The sequence below is a fragment of the Lissotriton vulgaris genome, chromosome 4_1 (assembly GCF_964263255.1).
Source record: "Lissotriton vulgaris chromosome 4_1, aLisVul1.2, whole genome shotgun sequence".
NCBI lineage: Eukaryota > Metazoa > Chordata > Amphibia > Caudata > Salamandridae > Lissotriton > Lissotriton vulgaris.
This window is the reverse complement of record NC_141691.1, coordinates 1,138,115,863-1,138,140,715: the sequence shown is the minus strand read 5'-3', so window position 1 is coordinate 1,138,140,715 and position 24,853 is coordinate 1,138,115,863. Positions and strand designations below refer to the sequence as shown.

The window sequence follows — 24,853 nt, the reverse complement described above, 5'->3', positions numbered from 1 at the left end:
TTGTACTAGTAGAGATTGATTCAGAAAGGATAGTTTGTGTTTGCGAGGTGGAATTTGTTGCAGGAGTTGTGATAAGCTCTACACAATAACTATGTTGCATAATGTTCAACATCCACTGATCTGAAGTAATGCTTGTTCATGCCGGTAAAAAGTTTTAAAGACGTCCCCCGACAGGTGTTAAATGGTCGGGGAAATGATAAGAAAGTAATTGCTTGGTGTTTGTATTTGGGTTTCGGGTATTATTTCCATAACCGCGATGGTTGCAGTTATTTCCCCTGAAAGATCCTCTATAAAAAGGTTTTACCAGTGGTGGATTGAGCTTGATTTTGCAGGTGTCAGTGGAGGAAGATCTAGCACCCTGTTTGTATTTGAGCCTATGAAAGGAAACTCGATATGTGGAAGTTTGTACGGTCCCCATTGATTTGGCAACCTCCTTTTTGTCCTTTTTCATTTTCTCAAGCATTGCGTCCAGCTGAGGACCAGAGAGGTGCTCTTTGTCAAAGGGGAAATTGATATTTGTTTGTTGCACTTCAGGTTTGAAACCTGACATACGCAGCTAAGAATGTCACTTGTTGTAATTATTTGTGTCTTGACATGATGTAACATTCCTTTAAGGACTGGTAACTATTGTGACCCCACTTTGAGCAGTGGATAATGTTTCAAAAAGTAAGTCATCTTCCACTGGGTCTTTATGTAAAGACAAATTATGAAAAGCTACAGCTCTGACTATTAGATCCTAATAGGTAGAGGCATCATCTGTTGGTGATGGACGAGTGGGGTAAAGGTCTGGGTCTGTATTTTCTTGTGGCTCTATGTCATTTAGAACCCAAGCATCCCCAGGATGCATCCCCTCTGGCATATCATCCTTTTCAATTAAAGGTGAATGAGGAGATGTGTGGCCAAAACTCAGAATTTTGTGGTGAATCAGAAGACGGAGTGGCTGGTAGTGGTGGGTCTGGTGAGGTAGGTACAAAGAAGCAAAAGGCTAGTAGCAATGTCCTTTTTCTTCTTTCTAGGAGTTTGTATAGGAAGATCTGTATCCTATTAGAAAGCTGTCTTTTAGATGGTTGAGGCTTTACTGGTTGAAGAATTATCTTCTTGGCTCCGGGTTGAATTTACAGCATTTTCTGTTTCGGATTGAGCCTTTCCCTGCATAATATTGGGGATTGGTTCGCGCGAAGTTCTCGGTCCGAACGTGAAGAATTTCGGAGCCTAATAAAGTTTGTTTTGGTGTGGCGGGTGGACAGAACCAAACCACTATGGCCCTGGTCTTTCGGGACCGAGGTGGATGTTCAGTGAACAGATGAATGAGAATTGGAAAAGTGGAGGCCTTAATTTCGGTGCGGAGTCCGAGAGCGGGTCATGCGAATCTTTTTGTCTGTGCGTGCCATGGCTTTTTATGCAGTGGCGGACCAGACTCAGCTTTGTTCGGATGAAACAGATTTTTTTTAGTTTTGGGATCGGAGACAGTTGTACTCACAGACCGATGTTTTTGAGCAGAATCTAGACTGGATAAATCCTGTTCTATGTTAGAACCAGAATCAGATTAATGGATAGTAAAGGATTCCTCTTGAGCTGCTGAGGCTTCCTCTTCTGACTGAAGATGTCCGGTGAGTCGTCTGGCTGTCCACTCAGCATTTCTTGGTATCCGGTGCATTGGTCTTGGGAGTGCCTTTTTGGTCCAAATGATCTGTAGTGCTCACAGTTTTCCTCTCAATGATCGGGCGAGAGGCATAAATTGCAGTATAGTAACGTGCTTTAGACAATACAATTGATTTGAACTCCTTGTTAGCAAACCGAAGGACGCTGGAGAGAAACTCAAACCGGAGCACGCAAGATTACATCTGAACCAGTCAGCGAAAAAACAATCTAAAGATGGAGTCAATGGCCATGTGCGCGATCACCAAAGAGAGGAGTCGCATAATCTCATGACTCAAACAACGTCTTCGAAGAAAATCAACTTGTAATCATCCAAGCCCAACACTAGATGGAGGGCTTATGCACTGCATGTGCATCTACAGCACACATGCCTCGAACATTCTGTTACCAAATATTAATGTTTTTTCCGCATTGAAATCCTGTTCCAAGAGGATCACCAACAGATGGCAATAATCTAGAAGACTGAGAATCTAAAACAATGCTCGTCTTAGAGTACTGAAGCAGTTCCCACTTTTGGCTGCTGCAAACTGCACTACATAAACGTGTGGATGTTATATTCATCTATAGAAACCCTCTATTATCTACAACAGTGCTAAGGATTGAAGTTTAACCGGTATTAGCTTGACCTCAAAAACTCCTCTACTTTCCATAACACAAGCTAGATCGCATTTATTAATTGTGGTCTCTTGGGAGAGAAAAACTCTGTTTTATTTAGACCTTAGTCTTTAAAACCAAATCGAATAGAATTCAGGATAATGTACATAATTAGTTATTAATAAAACAGTGTACAACTTTTGTTAAAATCTTTAAAAAAAAAAGCATAAAACATACAGAACATTCTACTTAAAATCCGAATTATCTTAGTCTTTTAAAGTCAGGGCTGTTCATTATCTTCATCAGTCCACCATTGCTATAAGGAGATTAAAAGGTATTTATTAATTGTAATTGTACATTTGTAAACACTGGATTCCCAGAGAGACTGCTTACAAGTGCACAGAACCAGAGGGAGTGACACATTTGAGAGGATATGCGATTTGTGCTAGCATTGCAGCAGACAATGGCTCAAAGACCTATTCTAAGGAAGTTCCCTGAAACAGCAGGGTTCATTTTTGCCATTAAAAAGCTAATTCTACCCTTACTGCAAACATCACGTATTACAACAATGTCCAATTATCGAAAACCTCCCTAAAGAGATGTTCGCAGTACTTGAGGACTAAGGGGAACATACATTTTCTCAGAGTTTTGAATGTGATCTATGAATGAACTTGCAGACTACCTTGATTTCTTTGAGCAGGAGTAATGTGTTTGTTGTATATCCTGTCAGGTCCTAGCAGCATTATTTTGCACAATCTTGAACGGTCAAGTGCATCTGTAAGTTAAGGGCTTTGGCATAGTCTTGTGTGAAGAGGCTGTTTTGCTTAGCTTTATATGCATTCATATTGATGTTAATTACAATCCAATATGGACTGTACTTGAAAGACTCAAATATTGTGTTCTTTTAGGGATTCTAAATAGTCCTAAAGAGTGCATAGGTTACAGATCACCTTGAGAAGCGAAGGTGTGGTTTAATGATGTCCAATCACTGTAAGCGTACATGTTTGGGTATGGTAACCCCATCCCAAAAATTTGAACCTGGTATGCAATGAGTTAGAGTTTATTCTACTTTCTCTAGTTTTACCAAGACACAAAGATAGGCAGAGGCCTAACCTAAGTCCTCAGCACTTTAACCTTCTGTTTATATTCAAATGGGCATTTGTGTCAAGTATTATTAGAGTACATCTGTAAAGCCAGGCCCCTGCAAAGCAAGTCAAGCGTAGTCATTGCAAGTCCACTCACTTGTTTTCAGCATCCTTCCTCAACTTCATGTGCCAAATAGCATTCTTGAACTTGCGCTTCCAAAATAAAATTTGCTGCTCCCCACTAACCAAACGTGTGAAAGGTAAACATTTTTGTCTCAGTCTACATCTGTAACTGTTTTGCAAGAACCACTTACACTGTAATATTATTTGTATAGCATGTTTTTGCTAAAACAGGAGATAAGAGAATATAAACAATGAATCTGGTGGGTAAATAGGATGATGCTTATTTTAAGACATATCTCATATAAAGTTATTTACGAAGAAGCAGTTTAATAGCTGTTCCCTGCAAAGACAGCAGCATAAAAGTAAAAAACTGGTTCACAGATAGAGAAAAATATAGCGTCCTGAAACAGGTTACCCATATACATTCCATGTTGATTGTGTTGCATAAAAAATATAGGGTAGAGCAATAGGTGTTACTACAGTGGTTAAGTTTCAGGGCACCAGGTTACTCACGTCTGGAGAAAATGTGAAGTTTAGAGTTTCTTATGAAATTTCAGGTGCTTAAGCTGACCTCAGTTCAGTGTATGATGGAAGTTGAAAGAATTTCCTGGCATCTGGGCATTTACACTGTAAGACTAATTTCTGGGTTTTTTAATTTAAGTGTAAATTGTACATTCAGTCCAAGATAGGAGTGTTAATTTTGGTGCACATTGGACAAACAATTTGTTGGTGTAGACGGTGCCCATTAACAAGCAAAGTGCTTACTGTAAAGATAATTTTATAGGCAATTAAAAGGGAGCTCACTAGAGAAATCAGACAGTCAGATTAGCATGGTCGTGTTACTTTGTCCAAGGACACATTTGCCTGGCATATTGTAGACTTGTAGGTTGTTTGTTTGAAAGATGGCCCATGTAACAAAAAAACATTGCCCTTCATCCATATTACTAAAGTGAGTTAAACCAAAGCACATGATTTTAAGATCATCTCGAGATTAGAGTATGAGCATCTACAGGCATTTCTACAGAAGACAGCCCTGGGACTCAAATAAGACTTCTCCTTTCACAATTCAATGATAAGCCGATCGCGAAAGCCCATACCTGTACAACTCAATTTCTTCTACAGGAGAAACGTAAAATACAAGATCATTACAAATTTACAGAGCCTACAAGGTATGTCACCATGCTGTTCAACATGAAATTGAACAGGCTTTCTCCTACTCGGCTCTACAAATACAGTACTCAAACAGTCTTTTCCCAACACTTACAAGTTAAGAATAGTTGTGGACAAGGTGCATTTAAAAACATACTAGAAAGTTAAACATACAGAAAAATAATACGTTCATTTTTCACTCTTCACACAAATAAAAGTTTGCACAATGATGTTGCACCACAAAATCTGCCCCATGCTAGTGAACACCATTTGTAAAAAATCATTTTTTAGCTTATTTTCTACCTCTCCCCATTTTCTTAAAGGCCACATTAGTTTAAAGTTCTGTAGTGTTAAAGGCATTTACGGCGTTCCTCAAATTACTTTAAGCAACACTCAAAGCAACCACAAATAAACAAAATAACAAGAAAGCAAAAGAAATGGAGACACCCCTGAAAAAAAACTAACATCCGCGCACAAAAGAAGCTCTACAATAAATCCCAAATATATCCAGAGCTGTGAATAGGTCCGAAATTAGTCTCAATTTGTGATATGTAATTTGAAGGTGTGTATAAAAGAAAATAGCAACATGAGACATGTGATGTGAATATAAGAAGAACAATACTGCACCAGCAGTACACCAATGCAACATATACTAAGGTAATGAGATAAATGAAAAACAAAATTGGCTGCAATACCAGGATATGCCTAGTCATCAATATCTTCACAATGAGGACAAAAATACAATATTAAACAAGTGTGTGCATTCTTTGGAAAGATTTATCATTTACATGCTCCAAGGACAATAACTATCTACCGTCTCAATGCTCGAAAGGAGGCCAACTCTAGCGGAACAACTGCAGTGAAAGAAAGAAATTTAAATCCCAACCTAACAGGCATTTTAAGGACCACTGACGTACAATTACCTCACTTTGACCTTAAACCTTCAAGGATGCAGGCATTTTTTTGTACTGGAATCGGTTCTTGGCATAGTGGGCAGAGGAGAGGGTGTGGGGTATTTGCAGGTACTGTGGTGGACTGGTAGGGCTATGTATAGAAACTCAAGCTTTTGGAGCTGTTAAGACAGATGAATTCCTCCATATCCCTCCAGGGATGAGACATTTCATAAATGTAAATGTACAGGAATTTATATAGCGCAAATCACCAACCGGTTTCTAAGCGCTTGCTTAGGGAATCCGTCCTGGTATTCCCCTGTGAGATAACCCCGGCAGGGTATCCGCAAGGTGAAAGCCAGGCATCCCGCCGCGAGGGGCCGTTGTGGAGATTAAGTAAGCTATTGCCCAGAGTCGCAGAGTGTGAACCCGTGAATCGAGTAGGCACCGGAGCGAGAATTGTCGAGTCCATGGACATTTTAGGACTCAAGACCCCGCCGAGCCGGGAATTGAACCCTGGTCCCGGGCTGACCTCTGCTTCCAGGTCTGCCTCCTCCAACCAGTGAGCCACACTTCTCCACATTTGTAAAGTTTGTTGGTTTGAACGCCACCTCCCCCCACCTCAACCAGTTTAGAAAAACCAACTTTTGTTGATAACTTTTATTGGATTTTGGAAAACAATAATATCATCAAAAACATGGCAAAGTAAATGTTCAAAAGATCATACCTGGTCAAAATATATGAGGATGTTTTGTTATCAGGAACAATGATCGACAGGCATGATTTGGTACAAGGAATATACTTTTCCGAATACAGTCCCACCTGTAACCACAGGTATGTTTACCCGATGAGTTATCCTTAAAGGTACTGAAATATTCAACCAATGAATCTCTTATTCGGCGATGCTTGTGGGAAACATCCTCTAGCTTTGAATAAAGGAAGATGTAAAATGCAACATCGGTCCATACCTCTCCTCTATTTTACAACACTTGGAGGAGGAGGAGGCTGCATCTCTCCATGCTTGAGCAATGTCCCTTTTGTGAGTCAGTCACAATCAGATACGTTCTGTTCTTGTGAATCCCTCACCATCAATTACATTTAAGAGGGTCACCGTGGGGTTAAGGTCCAGTGGTCTGAGCAGTACAGTAATGAAGATTTCGAAAATGCCCTTCAAAAGGGTTTCAATTTGGGGCATAACCATACAGCATGAATGAAATCACCTATTGCTGTGTGGCATCTTAAGTATTCTGGCCCGCTCCTGTATGAAATTTCCAGAGCCTCGCTGGTGTTAAATAGACCCGAAGCAGATATTGGACAAGCCTGTTGATGACTGCCGACTTCTTAAGGGCCATAAGGGCAAATGTATACTTCTTGTCCTCCAGGTGCACAACCCTCCACACACACTTAGCAAGAGATTAGAGTGCCATCGGAATACAAATAACATTTCAGCACAAAGTTGTTGACCAAGATGGGTAGAGAGCATTCGTTTGTGCTGACAAGACTGTGTGAGGAAGGGAGTGTGCAAGCACAGATTCCACTCCCTGAGAATATTTTATAAATACGAGAATTCTCTATCATCAAGCTGTTGTGTTGCATTTGAATGGAAGGATTTAATCTATTTTAGACTAAAGCACAATTTACTAAGAGACATTAGTTAGTGATAGATTCCTTACCTTAGAATATCCCCAGGCGTCAGACTGGATCCGGAAACTTTTGCATAGCAGTACCCTTGCGCGTTGGTAGGCGTCGTCTGCGGCTCCCCGTCAGTCGTCGGCGTTGTGGGCGCCGTGATGACGTCGGAGTACTTAGACGCCGCCTCCGCGTGCTGACGTCAGTTCTTAGACACAGCTTTTCTGCGCCAGAAACGCAGAGCTATGCCAAAAACCAACACTGGTGCCATGAAACTAGGGCCCTGAAAGGGGATGACCTTAACCCTAGATATCGGTTCGCAGAACGGGGAGGATGGGTGGGTCGGTAAGGAATCTATCACTAACTAATGTCTCTTACAGATATATCGTTACACAAGTAGTAACTTGTGCATCTGAAAGAGACACGTTAGTGATAGATTCCTTACCTTAGAATAGATACCCCAGCAATACCAACCCCGGTGTGGTGGGTCTGCGAACCAATAATCACACCAGAAAGTCCTGGAGGACGGAACGGCCAAAGAAGCCATCCCTCCGGACTTGACTGTCCAGGCAATAATGTCTTGCAAACGTGTGCAGCGAGGCCCACGTAGCTGCCTGGCAAATGTCCTGCAAGGGCACACCTCGGCCCGAAGCAGTTGTACTCGCTGTGGCTCGAGTGGAATGAGCCCTCAGCCCCACAGGGGGTTCCTTCTTAGCCAAGGAGTAACACGCCTAGATACACAAGATGATCCACCGTGAGATGGTCCGCTTGTGCACCGCTTTCCCTTTCTTAGCGCCCACGTAACCAACAAAGAGTTGGTCATCCACCCGGAACTGGCGTGTGCGATCCAAATAATATGAGAGCGCACGTTTTGGGTCCAGACGGTGGAGCCTCTCTTCCTCTCTCGAGGGATGCGTAGGCGGAAAGAAGGTGGACAAGGTGATAGATTGCCCAATATGGAAGGCCGTGACTACCTTGGGTAGGAAGGAGGGCCTTGTCCGTAACACAACGTTGTCCGGATGGACTGAAAGGAAGGGAGGTTTACAGCATAGAGCCTGGAGCTCACTCACTCTCCTGGCAGAGGTGATGGCTACCAGGAAGGCAGTCTTCAAAGTGAGAAGGCGAAGAGGGCAGTTGTGAAGTGGCTCAAAGGGAGAGCACATCAGAAATGTAAGAACCAGGTTCAAGTCCCACTGAGGCATCACGAAGGGAACAGGAGGGAACGTATGTGTGATGCCTTTCAGGACTCTATTAACGATAGGGGACTTGAACAAAGAAGGTTGATCAGGCAGCCTCAGAAAGGTAGCCCTTGAGAGTGCCCAGAGCAGAGCCCTGCTGGGCAAGAGAAAGAAGAAAGAGAAGAACCTCAGAAAGAGGGGCATTAAGGGGATCCACAGCCTTTGCTGTGCACCATGCCACAAATCTGTTCCACCTGCAGGCATATACCGACTTTGCGCAGGGACGCCTGGTTGCCAGAATGATGTTGCAAACTTCAGGAGGCAAGTCAAATGGCCTCAACTGTCGCCGCTCAATCTCCAAGCATGGAGGTGGAGACTGGACAGGTTCGGGTGTAGGACCGTCCCCTGCTGCTGTGACAGAAGGTCCTCCTGAAGAGGCAGACAAACCGGGGGATCGACTGACATACTGAGTAGCTCGGGATACCAGTACCTTCGTGCCCAGTCCGAAGCCACTAGGATGACTTGTGCCCGGTCGCACCGGATCTTCTTCAGCACTCTGGGCAGAAGTGGTATAGGCGGAAAGGCGTACAATCGGCCGCAACTCCACTCGCAACGAAAAGCGTCTCCGAGCGAGTGCCGCCTTGGAAATTCCAACGCGCAGAACTGATGACATTGCGCGTTCTCTTCGGTGGCGTATAGATCTAACCAAGGCTCTCCCCACTGCAGAAAGAGACCTTGCGCCACATCCGAGTTCAGACGCCATTCGTGATCCATCATGCACCGGCGGCTGAGTTCGTCCGCCCTGGCGTTCAGAGAACCGACCAGGTGTTGAACCACCAGAGTCACGCCCTGATGTTCCAGCCATTGCCAGAGGCGCAGAGCCTCCTGGCAGAGGGTCCACGACCCCACCCCGCCCTGTTTGTTGCAGTACCACATGGCGGTGGTGTTGTCCGTGAACACCTGCACTACACTCCCCTGGACAGAGGGGAGGAATGCCTTCAGTGCTAGACGAATCACCAGCAGCTCCAGAAGGTTGATATGGAGCCGGGACTCCGCCGGAGACCAGAGGCCTCTGATCTCCGCCTCTCCCATGTGGCCTCCCCAGCCCTGGAGGGACGCGTCCGTCACAACTACGTGCTCTGGTTGGGGAAGGGAGAGGGATCTGCCGCTGACCCAATCGCGGTCCGTGAGCCACCACTGCAGCTGTCTCGCAGTGCCCTCCGAGTTCAGGACATGGTCGGACAGGTTGCCCTGATGCTGGGCCCACTGAAACTTCAGGTCCCACTGTAGAGCCCGCATCCGCCACCGGGCGTGATGCACCAGAAGGATGCAGGAAGCCATCAGCCCCAGAAGCCGCAGCGTCAACCTGACCGAAACCCGGGATAAAGGCTGGAAGATTGGAATCAGAGCCTGTATATCCCGAACCCGCTGTTCGGGTGGGTAAACCCAAAACTGCCCGAGTCGAGAACCGCTCCGATGAAAAGGAGCTTCTGAGAGGGACACAGGTGTGACTTCGGCACATTGATGGAGAACCCCAGCTGGTGCAGGAGATCCGCCGCAGTCTGGAGGTGGCTGACGACTGTCTGGGGCGAGCCCAGCTTCAACAACCAGTAGTCGAGGTAGGGGAAGACTGAGACCCCCAACCTGCGCAGATGAGCTGCGACCACCGCCATCACCTTCGTGAACACTCGTGGGGCACTGGTAAGGCCGAAGGGGAGCACGGTAAACTGAAAGTGCTCGTGGCCTACCGTGAACCGCAGGTAACGCCGGTGGGCCGGCAGGAGGGGGATGTGGAAATACGCGTCCTGCAAGTTCAACGCTCCCATCCAGTCTCCTGGGTCCAGGGCAGCTAAGACCTGAGCCAGTCAGCATTTTGAACTTCTCCTTCCGGAGGAAGCCGTTGACGTTCCTTAGATCCAAGATAGGGCGTAGGCCCCCTTTGCCCTTCTTGGGTACCAGAAAGTAGTGGGAGTAGCAACCACGTCCTACTTCTGGCCCAGGAACGCGCTCGATGGCCCCATTGGCATAGAGGGCCGAAACTTCCTCCTGCAGGAGCCGCAAGTGATCCCCCGATACGCGGTGGTGTTGCGGTGGCAAAGCTTGAGGAGTCGTCTCGAAGGGGAGGGAGTAGCCCCTCCGGACGATCTGCAGCACCCACCTGTCCGAAGTGACAGTGCGCCAGTGAGAGTGTTGATGGCGAACCCTGCCCCCCACTGGCGTCACATGGGCCAAAAAGCACGGACAAAGAGGGTTTAGAGGCGGATGCTGCGGGGGAAATGTGTGGACTGACCTCGCCGTTGTCCCGAACCGCCTCCACGGCGGTTTCCATGGCCGCCACCGCGCTGGATGTTAGTCTGCGGAGAGTGGCTGGCGCCACGTGTGGGGACGCCCCTTCCTTGGCCACGAAAGGAGCGAAAAGCAGCCGTTTGCTGGCGCGGGCCGAGAGGCCCAAGGACTTGGCCGTAGCCCTGGAGTCCTTCAAGTGCTCAAGTGTGGTCTGCCTTGTCGCCAAAAAGGCGACGGCCATCGAACGGCATGTCCATCAGAGTGTTCTGGACAACTGCCGAAAATTTGGCGGACCTCAGCCAGGCGTGGGGTCTCACCGCCACCGTCGTTGCCATTGCTCTGCCCAGCGAGTCGGTGGTATCCAACCCACACCGGATAGAATACTTGGCTGCATCTCGGCCCTCCACAAGGGCTTGGCCGAGTTTGGCCCGTACCTCCAACGGACACTGGCAGCACTTCCGCCACAGTCTCCCACAGAGAGTGGGTGTAGCCGCCCAAGAGGCATGCGGTGTTGAAAGACCGCAGTCCCAAACTAAGGGAGGAGAATATTTTCTTTCCATAATTCTCATACCTCTTGGATTCCCTGTCCGGCGGAGCCGACGGGAATGCGGTCTGGGAATTGGAGGCCTGGATGACCAGACTTTCGGGGGGGCAGGGGGGGGCGGGTGGACAGGAAACATGGGTCGCCCGGGGCCTTGCGGTGGCGTCTGGCCAAGTTCCCATCTACGGGCGAACCCATAGCGGTCTTGGACCAGGTGCCCAAAAGAACGTCGGTCAAGGCCTCATTAGAGGGCAGCAGAGGCTCGGCCGAGCTTGTCTGCGGTTTAAGGACCTCAGTGAGGAGGTTAGTCCTCACGGCCGCGACGGGGAGCTCAAGGCCCAAGGCCTTGGCAGCCCTCGTCAACACCACACTATAGGTTGCCCCCACCTTCGAAGCCACAGTAGGAGGAGAGACAAAACCAGTGTCTGGAGAGGTGTCCAGGCCACTGGCCTCCCCAAGGTCTCCTGCCCAGTTCTCCTGAGACTGACACTCCCTGGTCAGAGGGTCTTCAGACACCTCCCAATCCTCCTCATCACCCATCTCCTGATACTCAGGGTTGTCAATCAATGGGGCCGGTTTGTAGAAGTGGAAATCTCCAAACGGCGTCGGATGCGGCGCCCAGCGGCGCCGCTCCGACGTCGGAACCGGAGCAAAGGAGGAATCGGGGGCGCCGCCGCCCAAGGACGGCGCCGGAGGCGACACCTGACGGACTGACGCCGGGGGGGTCGTAAGGTCCACCGGTGACGATCCAGAGCCCAAGGAAGGTCCAGCGGTGTCCCGCGGCACCAGACCCAAAGGCGCCGGGGCGGCTTGACCTTGCGATGCCGGGCCAGAAGGCGCTGGCGGTGTCGGGATCGTGGGGCCCTGCGGCGCCGGGCCCGAAGGCGCTGGCGGCGTCGGGGCTGAAGCACCCGACGGCATCGGGGCCGAAGCCCCCGACCCGCTAGGGGCCCCAGACGGGTCCGCTGGGCCCGGAGGCGCCGCGAAGCCCGTCGGAGGAGAAAGGGACCTCATGGCCAGGAGGAAGCGCTCAATCTCCTCCGGCGTCGCGTCTCGCCCAGGGACCGGAGGGTGTGGGGCGGAACGTGACGCCCGCGACTCCGAAGGAGCAGCGTGGGCGGTGTCACCCGAACCCCCGGCCGCGTGAGCGTCGGGGGGGGGATCAGAAGAGCGATGACGCCTCTTCGACTTCTTGTGCTTCTTACCTGAAGACGACTTCGACCCGGAGGAGTTGGGCCGACTCCCGGAGCTTTGGTGGCTCCGTCCCCGCGACCTGTCCCTCGACCTCCCCTGGGACCGGCACCGGGACCTCACGCAGCGCAGGCTGACTGCCGGAGTTCGAGTCTCCTACGGGACCGCTCCCGCCTGGCTTTCGAAGAGAGGGCCCGGCAGTCAGAGCAGGCCTGGTCGTCGTGGTCGACGCCTAGACAAGTTAGGCACAGGTGGTGAGGATCCGTGACCGACATCGTGCGGTCGCGATCTTCACAGTGCTTGAAACCAGGCATCCCGACGGCACCGATCGGAGTCGCAAGACTTCGAGAAGGATCAAAAATGATCTCAAAAAAGTTAGTTAAAAATTGACTGGGTTACTGCTTTTTCCAGATCTGCGCTGGCTGGCGCGGAAAAAGAACTGACGTCAGCACGCGGAAGCGGCGTCTAAGTACTCCGACGACGTCATCACAGCGCCCACGACGCCAACGACGGACGCGGAGCTGCAGACGACGCCTACCGACGCGCAAGGGTAGTGCTACACAAAAGTTTCCGGATCCAGTCTGACGCCTGGGGATATTCTAAGGTAAGGAATCTATCACTAACGTGTCTCTTTCAGATATGGATTACTAAATGTAGAAGGCTGATGTGCTTGACCACATTGCATGTTTCATAGGTCTTGCAAAACGATGGCTGTCATTTTGACTTTTGTCAGAGGCATTAAAGAGGACTTTTCTGTTATTGATGCGAGTCAATCCAGTTACACTGCTTGGAGTAAATCTACTTACACTAAATTATTAAAGGGTAAGCTCTCACCTTTTGTTAATCATGTGCATGTATTTAACTTTATAGCCATAGAGATACTGTTTATTAAATACAGCTGGGCAGTTGCACTAGCGCCAGGTTTCTATCAGGATGCATGGCTTGCTTGACAACAGGAGGTCCTAGATATTGAAGACATTTTGACATTGCTTTCAGGAACTAATTTATGCGTTTGTGTTTACTAAGATTGTGGTGTCTCAGATCTCAAACTATTACTGTTAGGGTACATGATGGAGGGTGCTAATATTAGGATTTTTGGGGGTCGTTAGATACCAGAACATAAATGTTTTAAGAGGTGACTTCATCCGGTTAATGGCAGGGCTGATTAGTGGCCAGACCGGTTAGTAAGATGTCTACTACATAGCACTCTGAAGTAAATCCCATATCATACAGGATATTGAGCAGAAATGGTTACTGGATGAGTGACTTATACAGTATAAATACTAGAAAGCTTTTCCTTCATGCTGGTTTTTCAATGAGAAACATTATGGCAGCAAAAAGCAAAGGTCTTCTGCAACTGCATCAGTTTGGAAATTAATTTCAAAGACCTTTGTAGAAAAAGGGCCATTATCCAGTTTAGAAATTCAGCCACAGATACATTTCTCAATATTATGTATATGTGTTTCGGAGAAGCTGTAGTTATTTAGATATTGAACGAGTTAATTTCCTTTGGTACTGTTCCTTCTGGTGGATCCTCAAACTAACCACAGATAATTCATCATTAGAATATTCCCCAGGCGCCATACTGGATACAAAAACTTTTCATAGCAGTCCTCCTGCAAACCACTAGGTGGCACTGTACAGCTTCACAGACTTTGGACTGTGAGCCAGGGGAGCCACATAAAACATCCCACTCTGCGCGCTGTCAGTTCCTTTCCTTTCTGCGAGTTCAAATGAGGATCCGGATCTTTGCTCGCACTTTCTTTGGTCTTTGGAAGACTCCCAATACAAAATCCAATGTGCAAAGGAAGATGTACCCTCCTTAAACTACAGAGTTCAAACCATGCAATAACGGCAGGAAACAGATGTTGGTAACTGATTAACACAAGATGTGTCTTTTGGTGTTGGATTTGGGGCATGACTCCAAGTCATGCCATGAATGCACCCTCAAAGCGGTACAAAAGGGGGTGGTGATGGACGGAGCATCTGAGCCAATCAAACACTCACACCCAGTCAACAGATCTGGGTTTAATCCATCACCATTCTTTAGCCCACTCTGCCACCCCAGTTCAGACATGGCCATATGCAAATCAGTCTGACCCTGTGCCTCATGGGAACAGTCCAGCCCGAATTGCCAAGCCAGGCCTTCCCTGGACCGGAAACAAGCTTCCTAGGACCGGTTTCTGGCATTCCAGCAGGCTTGCTTGAATCCAGAGGCAAAGTGAGCAAGGGACTCACGTCCGAGCATACCCTGCCAACTTATGGCGAACAAAGCGGTACAAAAGGGGGTGGTGATGGACGGAGCATCTGAACCAATCAAACTCTCACACCCAGTCAACAGATCTGGGTTTAATCCAATGCACCCTCAAGCACCTGAAGTGAAGCTGTACACCCCAGAACCATTCTTGGACTTCATGCAAGTCCCGCGCTCCAAACTGAAGGGACACTGCACCCCTTACATAATGTGGGCCCAGGTGACAAATTTAGACCAAATATCCTGAATAAAGAGACGTGGTAGGTTGGCAGCAAGCAGCCAGTGTAACATCCACTACTTGTGCTGGGAGAGAAAACATTTGCACTGCTGCTTGGACAATAAATCCTCCAAAATAGGTAGCTAAAATGGAATACATTTATGCAGAGTCAAAGGCTCAGAATACCATAACCCAGCCTGGAGCGATTAGTAGGAGCTGTGGTAGGTCCTGCCTAATTTTCTAAAGGTCCATGGGTGCAGAGGCAAAAAGGCATACAGGAGGTCAAAGAATAGCAGAGCGTGTCTCCTAGACACCTTTGACAGGGTAGTTCTACAGCAGTACTTCCAAAATTTTAGAATCACAACCCAATTTTTAGAACAAACTTTTGGGACCCACTTAGTTTAATGGACATGAGGCAGGACGATTTAAAAAAAATATAATAATGGACATGCTTTAAAAATGCTTTGAAGTACCAAAATAACATAGTCTTTGATATGTTTTGCGTTCCTCTCCAAGAGCAATTATTTGTAAATATCACAACCTTGACTGCGCCCTTCGATATGCCTTTATGGAACTGTAGCTAAAATGTTGATCTGATCATAAAAGTGCCTGATGGTGAAGTCCACTGGAGCAAGAATACTTTTTAGAGTCGGGTGCTGGCCTGTGGCATCTGAACTAAAATGACATGGCTTCTGAAAAATCTTTATATTGATACCAGTTATATTAGCAAATCTGAAAATTCTCTTCTGCAGCAGAGTACAGGATACGGTCTCATATCTATGTTTGTGCTAAAATTAACTATATGTGAACTTCATACACAAGTGGGATGATTCTGTATGATCACGTATAGTGAGCACATTCTCTGTTCAAATGGCTTTAAATAGTTAAAAAAAATAAAACAGCAGCCAAAAATACAGGAAGGTACACAGGGGGTCTTCCTTGTGAATACTTGCAATAGGATGGTTTTAAAACTGGATTTAAGGATGTAGTTCAGCAGAGGTGCTGGAAAAATGTTCAGAGAGGGGCGCTGACATCATTGAAGTAATAGGGATTGTGAAAAATCCTCGCTTTACTCAAAGTCAAATAAATGTATTCGGCATGAGAGTGGTAAGGGTGTAGTATGTAGGTGGCGATGCATTTTGGCACACACTGTCTAAAATATATAATATATTGTGCGGTAGCACGGTCATTTGCACATTTTTTATTGAATTGGCTACTAAATTTGCACAGACAATTTTACTGATAAAACTATACAGTACACAAATGTGTGGAAATCTGCTTTCAATGAATACATCTAGTCTTCCATCTCACTGCAGAAAACCAAAAAAATGTGATTCCTTTTTGGTTTCCTAACTGCTGATATATTATGAAATGTGTGCAGTTCATTTCAAGGAGTGGGCTGCTGGTTCCTGTCGTTACAGCTAGGACGCTCGCACATTGAGTGGGTAGGAACATCAGTTGATGCTCCGTATGTTAGGAAAACTACCATACGGAGCATCAACCGATGTCCTCTAGGTTCATCCAGAAGTTACACTGTGTGTCTATATATATTATATTACACTACATGTTTAATATCTTAGGGTACTGTACTACACAGACACGCACCTACACCATCCCTACAAGAGTAGGTATATCAGGATCTCCCGGTCCTGACGAAATGCCAAGATCCCTCGGACTATAAAAGATATTAAACATGTTGACCCCTCTCACTTCCCATACAATGATTTGAGCTTGAGAGTCCTAGAATGTCCTTCTCCAGCTACGACTCTTTATTCTTTTGTTTTTACTTTAGCAGAGGAACCCAGCTAATAAAGAACCCTGTGGGATTCCTGTAGCTATTTTTATCTTGCACACACCATTTATCCATCTCTAGTCATGCCACTTCTAAACATGCGCCCCTCCACCCTTTCAATCTCATTTCGGCAAAAAGAAAAGCCCTCTGGCAAAGAACCCCTGGCGGGCCTGTTAGGCATTGCAGGACCAGTGCAACGAGGAGCTGCCCGATGATGAAGCATGACATCCCTTGGTGTATGTGAGGGCCCTTTCTCCTAAAGGAGCTACTCCTCATCTGTCCTTTCTTTGACACCTGGAACACAATAAACACCTCCCCACTCCCTTCTTGCTGCTGCAATTAGGAACTGCATATCCTTGTTCTTTCAATTGACGCATTGGGAAGTGTGTGATGGACCTGTGTTAAGCCCCAGTCTCTCTCTTTGTGCTTTGTTTCACCTACGTGGGTAATACAGAATAGCCACATCTGCACTGTTAACAATATGAGCAATAAGCCCCAGAAGAGCCATAAAATCTAGAATCTAAATATCAGCTTTAAACATATGTTGCAAATTGAACCATTTTGTCAAACATCAGCACACGAGATCAGAAAAGAGATACATTTTCGTCTTGTATACACGCTTTTCAATTTTGGTATAACTATATTTTTTCAAACAAACAGAAGCTTCTAAATCAATAGGCTGTGATGCACACAGGAGAGCTACTTGCAGGCAGATAAAGAGCTACTCACTGGAGAGGCCTGGTCTAGACTGATAAGGTGTGGCACTGCAAATGCCTGGAATGGGCAAATTCCTCATATGACCAAATGTAGCTGCTTTTCCTGGCATGACCCTTTGTTTTACCAGGCAGGTCTAGTGCCCTTAAGTCAGCAAGTTACAATTTAAGATATTATTCACCTAGCTAATTATTTTTTTTTAAAAAACATGTGTCAACATCTCATTCGTTTACAATCCGCAGCTTGTCATTACACGCATATTTGGCTCAGAATTAATAGTGAATCAGTGCACCATTCAGAGTAGTCTGTAAGGAACTTTCTGTTGAAACAGAATTCTTTAAGAATACTAGAAGGTCTGTAGTCTTAAATAACAACCTTACAAAAAGTCTGCAGTGTTCGGGATACTTGATTGTTGAGTGGAAAGAAGCTGTCTCCATCCCTGCTGTGCATGATGGGATGGTGGGTTCTAAAATACTTAAAGTTGTAGTCAGTTTCCACAAATGTATAGTCTGAACTTGGAACATCACTTCCAATTTCTTCAACCAAAAATAACTAGAAGGTTGGTGCTTCTAGTCGAAAAAACACCATGATGATTAACTTGGATAAGCGATTTATTCATTTTAAAAGAAAGACAAGGCTGGTACATAGAAACATTCTTTTCCTATTTAAATTATTTTCAAATCTAAACAAATGTATATTTAAAATAGGTTTCGGAATCCCATATACATTAGATAGAGAGCCTACTATATAAATAGCATTGGACACAATCCCATGATAGAGTAACTGTGCTTCTGTTGCATAGGGGACGGATGAAGGATCCAGCTCCACTCTCCATCTACCCTAGAGTTGCAAGGTGGGGTTGGAACACTCCTCTATTATGTGGGTCCCAAGTAAACATTGCATATGGATTCTAGAAAGCTTTCAAAACGTTTCCTCTATACGTTCTGCCACACTTCATGTCCCTTACACCACTGCTGGATAATTTGGGCAGTTGTTTCAGAAATAGTAAAAAGAAAAAGGACTGTAAAATGCAGAGAAGGACCTTTAAGCTCATCTGGTCTACAGCAGCCTAATCCTGACACACACCCTATATCATCTCCAGCTGCAAACTTTGATACCTATACTTACCTCTATAATATAAATACACAGCACAGCAAAATGAAGGAATCACAAGAGGACAACAATCTCTAATCACTGGATGGCATTCAATCATTAAACATTTCAAGGTTTGGACATTACAGCTCTCCTTAAAGAGCGGTTCAGATACCAAAGGGGGAGCACTTGCTTTCTCTACCACATCCAAAGATTACAGTTCAAATGAATGAACAGCTAAGTGAAAGACAAAGGTCCTATTATGTTTGAGCATTTAAATGCTCGGCTCCAGCTTGTAAAAACTGGGATGAACACTGTATGAGCGGAAAAAGGATCATAGCAACTGCCTTACAAAGAAACAGAGCCAACAAAAGCCCAGGGAACTGTGTTGGTAGGCTTACTGACAGAAAATCTTTTCACAGAAGAAAGTATAAGTGTACAAAAGTAATATGTGCACACTTGACAAAAGGGGGGGGGGGGGGGGGGAGGATAAACCAAAAATAAGCAGGTTGGGTCACAAGTAATGAAAAACGGGCGCCTACCTGATGCAGTAGTGTTGTGGAAATTGAACACAATTAGGTGACGAACCAACTCATTTGGAAAATCCTGGCTTTGGATGAAAAAGGGGGACTACAAAGTAACAGCCTTCATTTGTGAAAATTCATGAAAAATGTGAACTTACTTATTTTTAATTCCTGAGGCTTCTGTGTAACCATGACTCCAAACTGCTGGGGCAACTGAAGAGTCAGTCGCAGAGAAACCTGTAGATGGCTGGTCAATCTTGAAGCAACGGATATTACTGTGGGGACAAAATAATAAGAAACACTCAAATATAGCTTATTTATTAGACTTCATGCCAAGTGTAGCACTGCAAGTTTTAAAAACCCTGAAAACGTTAAAAATAAAGATCTGATTCCCAAGTGTAGAAACACATAGGTTCGCTGGAGGCTATCATACAAGGAAACCTTTGAGTAGATCACTTACAAGGAGAAAGGTTATACAAATGTACTTATTGCATGTACATAGGTTAAAGTGTACATACATGTATGAGAAAGTGTACAAGCATATACCAACAGATGAGGGAAAAACCAAGAAAGACTTTTTTTTATAGTTTTATATAGCGCTGGCTAGACCCAGAGGTATCAGAGCTCTTTACATGAGGTTAGCATTGTCAGTATTTGCAACTATACTTTTTGGGACATACAAGTCACCCTCTGGAGTGGTATTTATCCTGTACCCTCTTCTGACTAATATTAATGGATTCATGCACTTCAAAGTGTAATTTCCCAAATACTTTTGGGGGACACACATTTCAATCTTCAATTGAAAAGCAAGTTAAAAAGGCCTAGGTTTAAATGATTGTTAAGAAATTTAAACTAGCATGATGAATTAGAAGATCTAGCATGATGAATTATAAAATTAGGTGTAATACCTTCATAATTTGTGATACATTACAAATGTAACAGGTTAAGGCAAGACATGAAAAGCTTTACAAAGAAAAGGCATTCAAACATTTCCCGGAAGCTCTACTTGTATGTCGATCAACGAGGACAAATGAAAAAGACACCTTTTCTAAAGTTTGAAACATTATAGTAATGATGTGTCTGGTGCAAAATACCGAGCAGGGCATTCTATAGTAAAACAGGAAAAAACTGAACAGGTATTTGAAACTACAGCCTAAAAACACCAGGACACCAGAGCCTGAGGGACTACAAGACTTGGCAAAAGGTGACAGCAGAATGTTTTGACAATACAACAGGGTTGTTTTCCAGGAAACTTCAATTCTGAGTTGCAACATTCACACACCCAACATGGGGAACAGTGCTTTCTCTTTCAGGGCTTCCAAAGGTAGATCTGCTGATCGAACTTAGGACCATCACAGATCACTTCCAAAAACTACCCATTGTAGTTTTTACGAAATTCTCATCTGTAACTCCATTATGTGCTTGCCCTGTTGTGAAGCATTCTGCCAGAATTGCCAGTTTTTTCAGAGATACCGGTAATTTCACTTCACAAATGCACTGCTTTCACAAACCACAATATTTAGTGAAGACGCAAGTTCAGTTATAACAGTGTACATTGTTCTTCCTGTGCAGTTCCCAGGCTGTTTTTATATTTGAGGCATTTTTATTTAATACTTGTACAAAAAATTGTGGCTACATTTAGATTTGAGAGAAAAATGAGATGATGGCTGAAGCGCATTATTTCGTACACATTTCTGAAAATTTGTCAACTGAACTTAGTTGAACGTACTGCAAAGTAATAAGAGGTCCATGGACAAAATATGTGGATTCTGAAATTTGCAGCCATGACAAATTCATCCTGCCCTGAGGGTGTTTCTCCTCTGTTTGGGTACGTTACTAGATAACAGACCTGGCTGTGGGATATAAACGTGTATGGTGCTGATGCATTTGTACACAAATTTGAAAATAAACAATCAAATGGGCCATTTAAAAAATATATAATTACTTCTCAGCTCTTCTTTCATGTCCTGCTTCACACTCGGGCCACTTGGGGACCACGTGGCAAATATGCAGTGGGTATTCTGAAGCTCTGTCATATAGCCTAGCTACATTTGCTTTCCAATCTTCAAGGCATCAATGAGGCATCCATAGTGAGGAGGAGCCACAGGTTTATGGCCTCGAAGAACACCTTATTTTATATTTCAGAAAAACAAGAGCAACCCATATGTCCATGTGAACTGGGCATTAAGCATTAGCTTATAACAAGTGTTCACATGGAACTCATTTATAAAGACAGTTTTTATTGTCACAGAAGCAGAACTTTGGCGATTCTCCGATCTGGAGTATGCCTTGTAATTACCCGGACGGACGTGCAACTGACAGGCGCAACAAGAGGCACCCGCTAATTGATCAGGAGTACTCACAGATTGCATCAATTACGATATCCAGGCCTACAAGAGGGAAGACCGCTATCCATGTATCATCCAGGAGCCCGGGAATTGATCTGGAGTATACCTAGATCTCATCAATTACAACATACAGGACTAGCAGAAGGAAGGCCGCTATCCATGAATCTTCAAGAATAAGATGGAGTTCCAGCCAACACTGTTCCCCATGGAGAAACAATTGTTCTCCAGGATACATAAAGAAATACATGATTGTCCTCTAACCTTGGTCCCCAGGTCATTACAGTCCTGATGAGACCTTCATATTACAAGTAGGGTTGAAACGCCATTGACACCAAAGAAAGGACAGTCTGTAGACGGAATACCAGAAAACAATCTGGTTGCTTCTTTTCTATTGTTAAATGATCATATAGATGTCCTTGTATATACAAATAACCCCTGTTAATAAAAAATAAAAAATATATAAGTCACTTTATTGTCACTTTTCCCAAATGTTTGTTTATGGTTACTTAACTTGGGGTTCTTTATTGCCTATTTCTTAAACACCAATCACTGAAACAATACGTGTCAATATATAGATGGATATACTTTTATGTATTTTTGTACGATAACAAAAAATAAACTCTGTTTGGCTGAATTGAGTGTAATGACAGCTATGATCAGGCCATAGAAACTGTTCTTCAATTTGATTACGAAAGATGTGTTCTGTTTTATAATTATAAAGCTTCTTGTTTTGAATAAATTCCACACTGAAATTTTCTGTGACAATAAAAAACTTTCTTTATAAATCAGTTCAATGTGAACACTTGTTATAAATGAATGCTCTAAGAATACTTGGAAGTAGGAAATTGGCAACCATAGATGAAAAAATCTGTAAGGACAAATTTTTGTAATAAAAGTATTAGCATTTCAATTTAACACTCAATTGGCAGTAGCTAGACGGTCTACAATGACTGGCGTCAGAGGAAAGCTGAAAGTGTAACAGAGACTTTCCATCGCCAGGCACAGACCATGTGTGTGTATGTGTGTGTGTGTTTGTCTGTATATACATACACACATACATCTCCAAAAAGGGCATCTGTAGGAAAATCAGACTGGTAACTACGCACAGATCTCTTTATTTGGCCAACTTATTTATCTTCCTCAGGCTCGGCTTTAAGATAGAAAATAGGCCCAGGCACCAAAAGTAAATTGGCCACCACAAGCGAATTAGATAGCTAACAGTCTCATTATTATGTTCCAAATATTCAGAGTGCCAATACTTATGATGCTGTTCACATGAATAGCAGTAGCAGTTAGTGAGAGTGTTATGCATGACAGAGTCCCTTACGCCCCTATGAAAGACTGGTAGCTTTACAATAAGGAAATTGAGAACAAACATGAGTCCTCCTTCACAAAGACACACTTCTAAGCAGGAGAGACTATATAGAAATTTGCATTTTTAGTCAAATTTAGGAAAAGGAAAAAAAAAGCCAATCATAAAAATCTTTTTTAATAAGGTCTTCTGGCCGGTTCCTTGAGAGGGAGTTGTGTTACCAGTGATCAAGGCCATTGGTCATGAAGTTGTTGGAAATGGTGTTGATTTTCTCTTATGCACCATCTGAGAATGAGCTCTGCAAAATTAGTACAGGTAGCCCACACTAGTCCAAGGTGCCAATGAGAAGCCTGGTTTAGCAATAGTGGGCACAGCAAACCCACTGGAAACTATCTACAGTTGCTGCCCCATTATCTGGAGATCCAGGGGCACACATACTTAGGCCAATGTATGCCTCAGACATTTCGTGATGCAAAGATGAGGCCAGAAGGGAACATCACTTTAGAGAAACATTTGCTCCTATGCTGTCTGCCAGCCAGCCAGCCAATCAATTTAAGGAATGTCTGCCACCGACATATTCCTTTTACAGTGTACGGATTTCAAAATATGCTTCCTTTGTTTTCACTTAATCCTGGGATAAAAATCTATCACTGCTCTACAAAACTCCAAAGCAACATTTTAGCAAAGACTGACATATGCTATGTGCATTAGGTCCATGTTTGATACGCATCCAGGAAGAGCCTGAACCAGTGGTAAATCTAGAGGTCTGTTAAAATACCAAACAGAGCAGTTGTCTAGGTGCATCTTTCTGTCTAATCTTGTATACAGTCACCAAAAATTGATTTTTTGGTAGAATGATCACAACCACCTGGCTACCGAAGGTCTCCATGCAGGCCAATCAAAGTGTCAGAACACTTTCCTAACTGCATCTCCACGGAGCTGACCATTAATAAACCATCTCAAAGGAAAGGGAAATGGCTGTCTACATCTACTGGAAAACAAATGCTCATGTACTGCTTCCATTGGCCATGCGAGAGACATTTTCACAGCCATATAGGGCCTGGGCATGCATGTAGGTATATTATGAAATAAATATGAGAATCAAATGGAGGAAGGCATAATTTGAGATCATCTGAAAGGAATGATGAGGTTATTAAATTGGGAAGCAGCTTGAAAACCGTATCTCCTTGGCAGATGAGATCAGATTATTTTCAGCAAAAACACTTAGACACAGATGTTATGAAATATATAAGAGACAGCCAACAACTTGATTACTTTGCAATCTGCAACAAAATGTTAAACTTTTTGTGAATTTGCGAGGTCCTCAATATTATTTATTGCTTCAGAATTTAGCCACATTGTTCCAAACACCGCCCCCCCCCCCCCCATGCACCAAGCATGTGACCGTGGAGAACCAGGTGTTGTAAAAGACGACCTACATAGAGGTCTGCGAGTCTGACACACTCCTAAAGATCTCTCAATACTGACTAAAGGGACAATGTCACTGCTGAAGCAGTCATTAGGGTGTACTTAGCTGTAGTACAGTGCTCAGTCGATAGAGCCACAGGACCTGCTCTTAAACAGTCAAACCTTCCCACACCATAACTCATGTTACAGTTATCGACCCATCACCCATGCAAACAGAATTGTGTTTTATTCATGATGGTGGTCTTGTCCTGCAATATCTTTCGGACTGAACGAAAACATAGTGTAATAGATTGCCAGCCCTTCATCTAACCTGCCCACAGAAAACACTGTGCCCCAAGGGCTGGAAAAACGAAGAGTAAAATGCTCTCACTTAAGCTGCTCAAGTGTCTTGTGATCCAAGGCGAGCCTGGGATTTCCAGTCAGGTCCAGTTCCTGCAGTTTCGGAGGCAGGTTCTCAGGTAGTGTGATCTCACTCAACTCGTTACAGCTTAGGTCGACGGTCTGCAGAAAAGAAAAAGAACAAAGAGTCAAAAGGTGATAGCCTGAAACAGCATCAGCACCAAGCATCACTTGCTGTCCAACTGAGTAATGCACAGACTAATCAACCACATCCAGCGAGCTCTGTCATCATAACTCACTGAAAGGCTACATATTAAGTGAAATCTCACATCCACAATTCATATCTTTGTTAAATGAATACAGGATATCCAATACTTCCCAGTGAAACAGACGTCTTAATCAATTAACATAATCATTGCAGGTTGGTCAACCGCCTTCTTTGAAGAGCTTTCGAATTTGCTGTGCTTATCGATAGGCATCCTTGTGTAACAAATACTCTACTTATGTC

The 24,853-nt window shown here is 44.6% G+C and overlaps 1 protein-coding gene across 1 annotated transcript in view; it reads right to left on the bottom strand.

Annotated features, from left to right (window-relative positions):
- Positions 1 to 24,853, bottom strand: part of PHLPP1 (PH domain and leucine rich repeat protein phosphatase 1) — a 479,370-nt gene that overhangs the window by 49,607 nt on the left and 404,910 nt on the right. Inside the window, exons 12-13 of the mRNA XM_086965387.1 lie at positions 24,377 to 24,507; positions 19,077 to 19,193 (exon numbers count right to left, since the gene is read on the bottom strand). Coding sequence (XP_086821513.1) covers positions 19,077 to 19,193; positions 24,377 to 24,507 — 248 coding nt within the window. The remainder of the gene's footprint in view (positions 1 to 19,076; positions 19,194 to 24,376; positions 24,508 to 24,853) is intronic.